Source organism: Arachis hypogaea, chromosome 1 (assembly GCF_003086295.3).
Source record: "Arachis hypogaea cultivar Tifrunner chromosome 1, arahy.Tifrunner.gnm2.J5K5, whole genome shotgun sequence".
Taxonomy (NCBI): domain Eukaryota; kingdom Viridiplantae; phylum Streptophyta; class Magnoliopsida; order Fabales; family Fabaceae; genus Arachis; species Arachis hypogaea.
This window is the reverse complement of record NC_092036.1, coordinates 9,976,348-9,988,794: the sequence shown is the minus strand read 5'-3', so window position 1 is coordinate 9,988,794 and position 12,447 is coordinate 9,976,348. Positions and strand designations below refer to the sequence as shown.

Sequence of the window (12,447 nt, the reverse complement as noted above, 5' to 3'; positions counted from 1 at the left end):
AATTTGGTGAAGACATTATGGGAAGGTTTATGAAACTAACTAACTAGAACAACCTGTATTACTATATTTTAGATCATGAATTTCTCAATCGTGAAAACAGCTTAACCATTGGTTCCCAATTTGGGTTAATATATATAGCTGTTTTTTTTTTTATTTATTATTATTATTATTATTATTGACCAATGATCATGGATTCTGGTTTCTTCTAATTCTAATTGGGTGTCATCATTTTTTTTATTCTTATAATTGGAAAAAGAAAATTGTACGTGGTAATTAAGTAGCATGGTCTTTTGATCCCTTTGTGCTGGCAAAACATTTGAAGTCTTTTTTTTTTTTGTAAGTCTAGCTCCAACGATTCATTAACCTAGAGATTTACAATTCTTAAAAAAATTATGACATATTCATATTTAAAAAAAGTTTAACTGACATAAAAAATTTAAATTTAGAATTTATTATAATCCTAAAAAATGAGTTACATACGTCATTTTTATTTTTATTTTTTGTTTGTTAAAAAAATTACAAGTTAATAAAAATTAAATTTTAAATATTTTGGTCATAAAAATTATGATAAGTTAAAATAAAAATATATAAATAATTGTATATCTAATATTTTTTTTTCAGACACACACTTTAGAATCTAGCAGCTCTCCAATCCAATCCACTCCAAAAATTCAAAAAAAAAATTACTATATTGGAAATAAGAATTCTCTTATTGGAAATATTTTGTTGGGCCAAATGTTTTGATAGGCAAGTCCAGTAATTACCTTTGTCAGCTGGGTCTCTTATTTTACAGATGTCATCTGCCACTATTTTTGTTGGGCCCATATTTTCATAAGCAAGTCCTATTTTTTAGAAAAAAAATTAATAAATAAATAAATAAAATAAAACTACTGCTTAAAGGAAAAAAGAAAAAAAAAATCTCTTTTTCTGTGGTTAAAACCTTGATGTAGTGGTAATTCATTTGCTTGGTGAGTAATTACACGTAAATTTAAAATTTGGTTAAAATTAAGTAAATATAAATCTTTAAAAATATTGTATATATAGTGTGTGTGAATTTGTAATGGTGTAATGTCTAGAATTGAGCCTTTTTAACTCATCTGACAAAAAAAATTATATTTTTCTCCTAATCTCAATGAGTTCAAATCCTGGGTTAAGCTCAAGAAATGAAATATATAAAATTCATAGTAATAGTAGTCTCTTGTGCATATGAGAGAGTGTATTTATGCAAGACAAAAAAATTATATTTAAAAAAAAATTGACCAAATGAAGATAAGAAAAAAAAAAGTTTACTTCAATACTTATTTAAAGAGACGAGTAAATTAATCATCTAATTAATTTACTTTGTTGATACATTAGTTTGAATAGTTATCTCAATCATATCTTCTTGATCTAGTATTATAAATAAGATAAAAAGTTTTATTCTAAATCTCTTATATTTACATAAGATTTTTGATAGGAGAAGTAGAGTTGAATTAGTGAAACTTTTAAATGGAAATTTAGATAGTAGTGAATCTAAAATAAAAAACCTTAATTTGGAGATGCATCAATAGAAGGCAAAAGTAAGATGACAAATAGTTTAGTGGTTCAAGATATTTAGTTACATGATGACAAAGCCTAAGTTGCAAACCCTAGCGGATCTTCTTAAAAAGCTAAGCTGAATATGCACAATAGATAGCTTTGGATGAAAAAGGTCTTGTGTCATATCCTAAAAAAAATCACCTTCATAAGAAACAACTTATACTAGGACCATTATTTGTAACTCAGATTAGATGGTTGGAGAACTTGTCAAAACAAATGTTCTTCCTCTTTCAAACTAAATATGGTTAGTTAAATTTTTTATATATGTGGTATGCAACCACCCTACTATTCTACACATGAATCACTGACAATACAATAACCATACAATATATAATTTTAAAATTATATTTATAGACTTAAGATTTATGTAATGAATAACGTTTCAAGACCTCTTTACTCAATGAAAGGAGAATTTATATAACTAATAATATATCGAAATTAAATTAAACTATGAGGCAGGTTTTGCATATTGTCTTATAAAATCTTATAATGATGACGACAAGTATAAACTTGGAAATATTTATTGTAAATTCACAAATATTATTATTTGACTGTTAGAAATTTATTTATTTCAACAAATTCGATACGAAACATGATTAAAAACATTTGTCTTACCAAAGGTTTTGAAGATTGAAATTATTATTATTATTATTATTATTAAGATATTTTCTTCTGAGCCCCAATACCTATATTGAAAACGGACTAAAAATCTTTAGCAAAATCCTCATTGGCCATTTAAACCTTTCAACTGGAAACAAAAACTTAACATAACTTATGCATGGATGTGCTCAATAAGGGTGTACGCAGATCGGATCCGGATTAAATATGATCGAAAATTCGATTCGATTCGTACCATTTATATCGAATCGAATTGGATATGATATCCGCATTTTTTAGTGTCGGATCCGGATATTGGATATATCCGCATAATTGAATCTTCTCTTTTTAATCATATTTTTATATAAAAAAATTCAATAAAAATATTTCTTTCACACTTTTAAACTTATTTATTCTTAAAATATTTTTAATCATACTTTTTTTTAAATAACAAAAATAAAATAATATAATATATGAATAATAATTACTAACTAAAACATACAAACAAGTAAATATAATATCAAACATATATATATTTTTATTTATTTTTTAATTATTATTGTGCGGATCTGCAAATCCGCATGTCGGATATGCGGATGTAGAGCAGGTATCCGCAATCCAATCCGTAAAGGGTGCGGATCGGATTTCATCCGATCCGATCATTCTGCGGATCGGATCGTATCCGCAATTTTCGGATCGGATGCGGATATTTACCGCGGATCTGCGGATACGATTCTATGGACACCTCTAGTGCTCAAAAACCACCAATTATTCGGTATTAAGAGCAAATGCTACCTAGTGAGTAAACATTATTATTTTTTGTTAGTATTTGATAAGAAATAATTTGCACTTAAATTTAAAAGAATTTTATACACAAAAAATATATAATTTATACGTAAATTTATTAAAATTTTACACACATGAATCAATTTAATTTATATGTATATTTTTTAGAGTTTACAGATATAAATTAATAAAATTTATTTATTAAAAATAATTTAATATTTATACTAGTCAAATAATAACCAAAAATACTAAATATTAATGGCTTTCAAGAATTTTTCTAATATTGATTAATAAATTGATGAATAAATTAATGTTTCTTATGATAACAAAGTTAATAATCTTAACCCCATTGTGCCAAAATATAAAATTTTGGGTTAAGTATGATTTTAATACTCAATGTTTAGGTCGAAAATTTTATTCGTCTTCAATATTTTTTTACACTATAATTTGTCTCTAAAATTTAACTTAATTTTAAAATCGTTATTTTTTCTAATTTTTAGACAAAAATATTCTTGCATAGAATCACATTTTTTCTCACTTTTTTCATAGATAGATCTACTATTTTTGCACCTTCAAATTTCAGACAATCTCAAATCAAAATAATTTCACACAAAAACTGAACATCTATACAATTAACAAGAATAACAAGAAGAATTAGCAACAACAAGAACAACAAAATACTATCAGAGACTGAAGAAGAAGAATCAACAATAAATAACAACAAGAAGAGGACAATTCAGACCACCGCTGTGAACACTACTAGAGGCAACACGACGAGAAGAGAACGACTCAAACCACCGTCACCCGTGTATCTTGCCCCCGTCATTGCCTTCAGCGTATCTTCTTACCTGCGTCGCTGTCGCTAGCGTCTCTGCGCACCCGCGTCATTGTCGTCCGCTTGTGCTCACCTCTCTATTATCTTTTCTGGCCACATTTTTACTCGTCTGTTCGCTCCGTCTTTGTCCACCTTTTCTGTTGTGGTTGTTATCCTCTCTCGTCCCTTGTTTAAGATGGGAATTTGCAGTGAATGGAGAAGATGAAGAATTGAAATGATAAAAAAAAATTGAAGAAGAGTATTTTTGTTCAAAAAGATGATTTTAAAATCAAATTTAATCTTAGAAACGAATTCAAATATAAAAAAAAGTTGGTAACAAATAAATTTTCAACCTAAATTTTAAGGATTAAAATCATAATTAACCCTAAAACATTAAAAATATAATAGTGATAGAATTTAATTCTCACTTTCCTTCTACTGACGTGACACTAATGGAGAAACTTGATCCACCAAAAGACAGAAAAAGACTCATCACTTACGGAATCAAATAATCCGTATGATTTTATTTCCTGAAAGCAGACAACTTCATCCACATGATTCACATGGAAACCTCTCCAAAAGCATTAACAAGCTCCACCATAAATATAGTGCCAGTGACATCTTCCTCCTTTTCTTTCCTCTTATAAATAATAAATAATTAATTAAATAAATATGTTCTAACTATTTTATTTATTTATTTGGACGGTTCCATAGTTGTAAAACATAGCTGGGATGATGATACAAGCAGAAAGTACCAAAAACTTTATTAGAACAAAATTAACTTGATACTAAACTAAAGTAAGCAAGGTCATAAAATTGGCAACTCCATTTACGACATTTACTAATTAAAATAATAATAATAATAATAATAATAATAATAATAATAGTGCTTAAAGGAATATATTGTCAACCTAACGCTTGGTGTTAGATGAAATAGTTTTATAGTGACCCTTTTTTTTGCAAAGCTTTCTTGGTTTGATTTACCAAACTTCAACCAATTTATGTACCGAAATAAATTTCAAGCAATTTAACTGAAATTAGAAAAATTCTTAGTAGATTAATTAATATATGAGAAATAAATAAAAATATAACTAAATGTAGAACTTGATCCCATTTCAATCTCATAAATAAATTAATTAAAAAATATAACTAAAGAATTAATCATTAATTCAAGCATATTTTTTCCCCAATCAACAAGAGAAAGGAGGACAAAATTGATTGGATATTTATAAAGATTGGTTCAAAACTTTTTCCTAAATAAAAGCATTTCCCTTTTGAGTATCTTTCTAATGTTGCCATGCTCTCTATGGTTCATTCATGTTGGTAGAGCATTCAACATTAAAACATACTTGCCTATAACCCACTACTACACAGAAAACATTGGGGGCAAAGAAGGATAGGACATTCTTTTGTTCTTTTTTTTTTTCATTTTTTAATTTTCTCTTACCATGCATGTCGGAACATATTTTCAGTTGTTAAAGTGGGTAGGGTCTTAAAACCCTTACTAGTAATTTATGAATACCTGAATAGGAAACTGGCTTGGCCAGATGGCATGGTTGGAAAATTAAAAAGAAAGGCCTGAAATAGCACTAAAATAAAAACATTCATACTATGTGAATAACAAAAATCAACTATCAGTATAATATACGTATTAAAATATAAAATAAATATTAAAAATAAATTAAACAACATATATATTCTTACAGGAATACATAATAATTCATTTGGTGTCTGATTCTGTGTGCGCGTAACATTTTCGAAACAAAAATTGGAGAGGTAGCAACTAGCAAAGGATAAGATAAAGACACTCAAAAAGGAAATATGCACCAACAACCAAAAAAGGGGTCCCCAAAGAGGGGCCAACCGGCCAAGATCCAATATTGCTAAGAGGATGCATTTTTCACATGGCTGAAATTGAAAACCGTTCAATTTTGAGGCTGAGGCAAAGGGGGTCAATAATGATAAAATTCCACACTGTTCCCCCAACACGTTTGCCTTGCCCTTTTGTATTTACTCCTTGGATCCATCACATTGTATCACACCAACAAAAATCCAACTAAATACATGATTTTTTTAACATCTTTTCATGTTCTAAACATAGGATTGGATTAGTGTCCATATATCATAATTGGGCAAAACAGTACCCACATAGTAATAGTTCTATTGTGTTGGTTCTATGCTCAAACAAACATAGGAAAACACATGAGCATGATCTCGCATATCTAAGCAGCAACAGAGGGTAGCAATTACTTGATAAGAGAAAGAAACTGAGTCCATTTTTTAATTCTGAAAGCAAGAAACTCCATCAAGATGGGATCAAATATAATGATAAATGATAAGACATATATATATGTACAATCTAAATCTAAATAGATAAAATATTAACACAAAAACTGAGTCTATTTTGACTTCTTTGGATCAGAAGCTGCTGCATACTCATCCTTCCCGCATTCAAGTCCATCTTTTCTAGCTTTCCAAATCAAACTAATTCATAATTTAGACTAAACTACTAAAAACCAGAAAAGAACATCAATTTACAGAGGCAGCAACTCTACTTCATTAGTGAGAACACAAACACCTTAAGCTTTGTATGTTCCGGGATCCTGTCATGTGGAAATGGAAAAGTGAGTTTCCGGCATTGATTACAACACATGACCCGGTTGCCTGCACATTCTTGCCAGTGAATTCTTAATCAACGGCGAGCATGTCATGCGACCGAGTCATGTACAATCTTCACATGAGCGAATCTCCGCATCCCATGTATCCTTTCCAATGTGGTGGAGGAGCTACTTAGCATCTCCGCCTCCGCCAACTTTGGACGATAGCGCCAACATGAGCTGCTCCTGTGTGTAAAACCGGCTTCCCATGTTCACCGTAGCCTGCTGAATCATCAAATCATTCACCACTGACACACTGGCATGGTGCACTTCCAAGTCCAGGTCCTTCAGCGCTGCCATCAGCCTCGCTGCGGGGTGGTTCTTCTTGCTACATTGGATCCTAATCATGGCGTCCCAACCAATAATCTTCACCTCAATCTCCAAATCAATCAATTTCCCATTTACTCCAGCACGACTCCTTTGTTCTTTATCCAGTGGCGCAGGAAGCGGCGGTGGAGCGGCCTGTGCAGCCCCTGAATTCTTACTAGCCAGCTCCAGCTCCTTCTTGGAATCTTCCAATTGCTTGCTCAATTCGCCTTTCTCCGATTCCAGCCCTTGTAGCTTCGATTTCAATTCGTTGATGTATGAGATAGCATCACCCAACAGCGAAGCCTTGTCCATCTTCGACACATTGGGAACCACGGCTCGAAGAGCATAAAACCTCTGATTGAGCTTCTCCCTTCTCTGCCTCTCTGCCTCCACATGATTGAGCGGCTCCTCCCTTCCGTTTGCCGGCTTCCTCCCTCTCTTTCGCGGCCTCTTCTCCGGCTCAACGGCCTCCTTCACCACAGAAGCTTCCAAATCCGAATGATCCGAATCTCCGCCTCCGCCGCCACCGGACTTCACATTGGAAGGCGGCAAGATCACGCCGGAAGTAAAAGACAGTATTCCATCCTCAATGCTGCTCCGCGAAGTAGGGGATCTCCTCTTCTTGTTCTCATCGGAGACAAACTGCGACTGAGACTGAACAGAGAACAAATTGTTTCCACCGTTATTACTGTTTACACCATAAGAACCCTTCTTATTCTCTCCAAAACTCAGAATCTCGCCAGATTCCGGCTTCAACGAGCTCGAGAAATTCAATTCCTTCAGCACAAACCCCTGATTCTGTTGCGGATTCTTCGGAGCTTCGGTTACCACGCTGGAGGAGCCAGGGTTGGATACAACCGGCACCGTTTTGTTGTTGGCAACCGTCGTAGTGGCAGCCGTATTAACAGAATCTCGAATTTCGATCCCACCAGCCGAAGAAGAAGGGTCGTTGAGCCACAACGAAGAAGGATCGTTCTCTCCTTGATCTGCAGAACTCAAGGGCCAGGATCCAGCCACGTCACCAGTACTGTTACTAAAATTGAACAAGACCTTCACCTTACTCATCAGATCCGGGTTCTGAAAAATGAGTTCCGTGGAACCCAACTCAACCACGCCGTTTGCTGAAGGTATACAAACTATGGTCTGTATCCCAAACGACTGACCTTGCCGGGCCCGGTCACAGCCCGAGCCTAATAACCGGTCAGGACCGGCAACCCAAACCGGATTCGAATTAAAGAAAGCCTGACCAGGAAGGCCTGTTCCGCTTACGAAATGCTGAGTCATGGATATAAGAAAGAACCATTCGGTGTCGGTTACTTCTTCGTCTACCGCTTCGTCGCCAGAAGCTGAAGGACCTGAAATTAAAGAGTTCAATTCTCTAAGAACCTTCTTACGGTGTTGCTGCTGCTCAAACGACGTCGCTTTTATGGCTTTGCCTTTGTCTTCTTCACCTTTGTAGTAACCGTCGCCCCAACCTAAGAGTGTGAGGCCGTTGGAGTAGTCGTAGGAGCACTGCCAGAAGATTGCGTAGGTCCAGCTCTCTCTTGCGCCTTCGATTAGGGCTTGGAGTCGGTGCTGAAGGGTTTCCTGGTTGAACGGCGGCGGAGGAGGTGGTTGTTGTTGCTGTGGTGGGGGTGCTGCGGAGGTGGAGGTGGAGGCAGCGGATTGTGGCGGAGGGAGCCAGAGAGAGGAGAGGTCGGAGGAGCTCATGAAGGCTTCCATGACGGAGGAGTTTTCATCGTTCCAGAGATTCATCGTCGGCGTCGACCGGTAATCCGTCATGAAATGGAAATGAAACTGATTTTTGTTTTTTTCAGAGAGAGAGAGAGATTGGTCAGGGAGTAGGTTGTTGAGTTTGGGGGGTTTATTTGGGATTCATTTCATCTAGGTTTCATTCTAGGTTTTATTGCGGAGTGCGTGAAAAACTGAAAATGAGAGAGAGAGAGAGAGAGAGAGAGAGTAGTGTGTATTTCAGTATTTGTGTGCGAGGTTACTTTTTGAGAGGAAAAAAATATGTTTACTTAACAAAAAAAAAAGGGACAAATTCACCTCTAATATTTTCATCTATGATCATTTAGATTTTTTTAGAATTTTAAAATATATTAAAGTTTTTAATTTTTTTAAAATTTGGACATATTAATTTTTTGAATTTAATTTGTCTTATTTTAAAAAAAAATTACGTGGACATTCGTATTAATTATGTTAGTATACTAAGAGTCACGTTTAATTTTTTTTTTTGAGTCTGATAAACTTAAATAAATAATAGAAATTAATGTGTCCAAATTTTAAAAAGATCAGACACTTAAATGTATTTTTAAATTTTTGAGGATTTAAATATTTGCGGACTAAAAGTCAATAACTTCTTTGTCCTTTTTCTCTAAAAAAATTTAAAAAAATAAAAATTATTCGTATTTTCATTTTTATTTTTGAGTTGATATACAGTTTGATCTCTCAATTTGTATGCAAATTTTAATTCAATCTCTAAAATTTAAATTTTTTTTAGTTCTCAAATTTTGTCAACTTGACTCATATTAGCCTTGTGGTAATTTTTTGCACAAAAACATTAATAAAACACTGATACTAAAACTTGTAAAATGATGTAATTTTTATTTTGGTGCTCAAATAGTAAAAATGATGCTAGATAACTTATTTTAAAAAAAATTTAATAAATATCACTTATGATTTTTTTTTTGTTATTTGGGTGTCAAAACAAAATTATCATTTTACATAGTCTAACATGATATTTGTTGTCTATGCCAATGTTGTATTAATATTTGTAAGTCGAAAATTATTACAGACACTAATATAAGTTATGTTCATGCAATTTTAAAACTAAATAAAAATAAGAGTAATATCTCAAATAGGTCCTCAAAGAATTCACGATATAACATATTTGCCCCTAAGAAATTTAATTAGAATTTTGGGTCTAACTTTTTTGTTATACGCCAGATACATTTTCAACCCAGGTAGATCCGGTTAAGATTAATGGCAATGTCTTATGTATCAATTAACTTGATGACGTATCCAGTTAAAAAAGACGTGTCAAGCACAGGACAATCTGGTCCTTGGCCCACGTAGTCAAAATAACGTCGTATCAGATGAGAACAGAACGACGTCGTTTTAAACAGGACATTTTCGTCCCAGATTCGACACCAAAAGCATGAAACGCTATTGTTTTAAAGGAGGGACCTATTTGAATGGTAAAATATTTTTTGAGTCTTATCTGGTTGAAAAATATTTGTATTACAATGGCGGATTCTTGTTAAATGTATATGAATAAATTCAATAGTGGTGAATTAGTATAAAGAAACACAGTGTATATCCAAATCACATATATTGTTTCAATACCATATATCAAAATGCTAACATAACATAATATCAAAATATTGTATCCAAATAAGTAACCAAAATTAGTAGCAATATAAACCAAACCAAACAAAAGAGGGCCCATTTTCTTCAAGACACACTAACCTAACGTAGAAAGAAGAAAACCATTAAAATTAGAGGTTTCTTTCCGTCACAATTAGGGGTATTTATGGATCAGGTGAAATTGAGTTTGTCCTGACCAGACTCGATCCTAAATATACATCGGGTCTATTTTTTAGACCATAACCCGGCCCTAAACCCGATGAAACCTAAACATTTTTAGACCACAACTATATCAGGTCCAAACCGGATGAATACTGGATCTTTAAAACTATAATAATAATTTATAAAGAAACTTATTTATGATACACTTATTTACAGAGAAGAAATTTGTTACCGAAAAATTGATATTCGTATTTGAAGTTGAATTTATCCATAAATTCTAACTTGATGCTTTTTTTTATCTATTTTCTAATTCAACAAGTGTGATTAAAAATAAAACAATAAACTTATAAGTAATATAACATAATATTGATATTAATTTAAAACATATATATCATTTTTAGTTCCTTTAGGGTGCACATGGGTAGGGTGAAATCGGGTTCTCCTTTACCCGGACCTGGCCTGAAATAATGACCGATATCTATTTTTGAGATTCTTACCCGATCCTAGACCCGGTAAAATCACACCAAATTAATCCCTAAAATATTCGGGATCAGGCCGAATTTTCGGACCGGGTCAAGACATGAACACCCCTAATCACAATAACAAAACATAGTCTTATCCCCTCCACAATAAGTTTCATATTAATTCAAGAAAGTATAATTTCTTTTTAAAGAGGTTCAATTTGGGAGTTGGAATAAATTTGAACATTTTGGATGTTGTGCCACTGCTTGCCATTACCATTGTCTCAGTATTAACACTCTCCTAAATCTTGGGCCTAACTATTGTCTGTTTTAGACGTCTAAATGGTTGTTGAACCTATCTTCCTTAATAAAAATATAAAATTTTTATAATTTATGGAATTGGATTATACAATTTTCAACTAAAGATACACATGAAAGGCATTTGCAATTAGCTTACCATGAGATTATTTGAAACTTTTTGTGTGACATGAGAGGGAGAATTTTCAATTTAAATGACATGAGAGAAAAGATTGCATGCTAACAGATCCGGATACATCAACTTGTATTTTCAAAATCACAAAACATTGTTTATGAATGTAATTTAGACTAATGTAACCTTTTCTCAGTTATATACGTCCCCCCTCCCCCAACCATTTTATCAGTTAGATAAGTCACCTTTTAAACGGCAATGTTTCGCGTCTCTAGCATCCAATCTTAGGATAAAATTGTTCTCCTCAAAACAACGTCATTCTAGTCTCATTTAATACGATATCGTTTTGGCCATGTGGGCCAAGGACCAAACTGTTCTGCGCTTGACACGTTTCAGTTAACAGATACATAAGACTTCGCCGTTAGTCTTAACCGGATTAAATTGGGTTGGGGACGTATCTTGCTATAATAAAAAAGGTCAAACCCAAAATCTTAGTTAAATTTTTTTAAGAACAAATCTTTCGAATTGTGAATTCTTTGAGAACCTATATGGATTATTACTCTAAAAATAATTAAAATTTCAAAAATTAAAACTTCAAAAGGAGAAGCAAAAATAACGACGTTGAGTAATGACACATTTTAATTTAGATATGGGAGGGAGAATGGTGTAAAACGCAGATATAGAGTGTATGGGTGATTTACGTAACTGTGGTGTCAGGAACAAAAATTGAACTGTCCGATTTTTGAGTGTGTTTAAAAAATTAAAAAAATTTGGAGATCCGATTTGTGTACTCCAAATTTTTTTAATTTTTTAAATTCAAATCGGATGGTCCAATTACCTTCACCAAAATTTAAATTTTATCTTCCACATTAATTGGACTGTCTGATTAGTAAGCTTAATTTTTTTTACAAAAAAATCGAATGGTTCAATTGTTCTTACATCTATATCTAACATCTATATTTTTTACATTCCTATTTCAAAACAAAATATTTTCATATTTATATCTAACATCCATATTTTTTACAATAATATATAATACACATATTTCTCATATCAAAAAAATCAGCCTAAATCTGATTATCCAACAAAGTTAAAGAGGTGACTCAAAGAAACAAGGAGGAGCAGGTGCGGGACGTGGTATTGGATGATTGAGTAGATAAAAGGGAAAAAATCGGTCTTCATTGGTTTGCGAATACAGTGCATGTTTTTGGATGGTCAATACTCAATACTCAAAACCATGAAGAGTTTTTTCAGTTTTCTATTTTGAATTTTTGAAAATAAGCT

General features: G+C 32.7%; 1 protein-coding gene across 1 annotated transcript; it reads right to left on the bottom strand.

Annotated features, from left to right (window-relative positions):
• Window positions 1-5,856: 5,856 nt before the first annotated feature.
• Window positions 5,857-8,791, bottom strand: LOC112795694 (transcription factor MYC2). Its single transcript, XM_025837797.3, has one exon. The coding sequence runs from the start codon at window positions 8,521-8,523 to the stop codon at window positions 6,562-6,564; it is 1,962 nt and encodes a 653-aa protein (XP_025693582.1). The 5' UTR covers window positions 8,524-8,791; the 3' UTR covers window positions 5,857-6,561.
• Between the last annotated feature and the right edge of the window lie 3,656 nt (window positions 8,792-12,447).

Coding starts and splice junctions, on each gene's coding strand:
- LOC112795694 (XM_025837797.3), bottom strand. CDS start 8,523: ATGACGGATTACCGGTCGACGCCGACGATGAATCTCTGGAACGATGAA.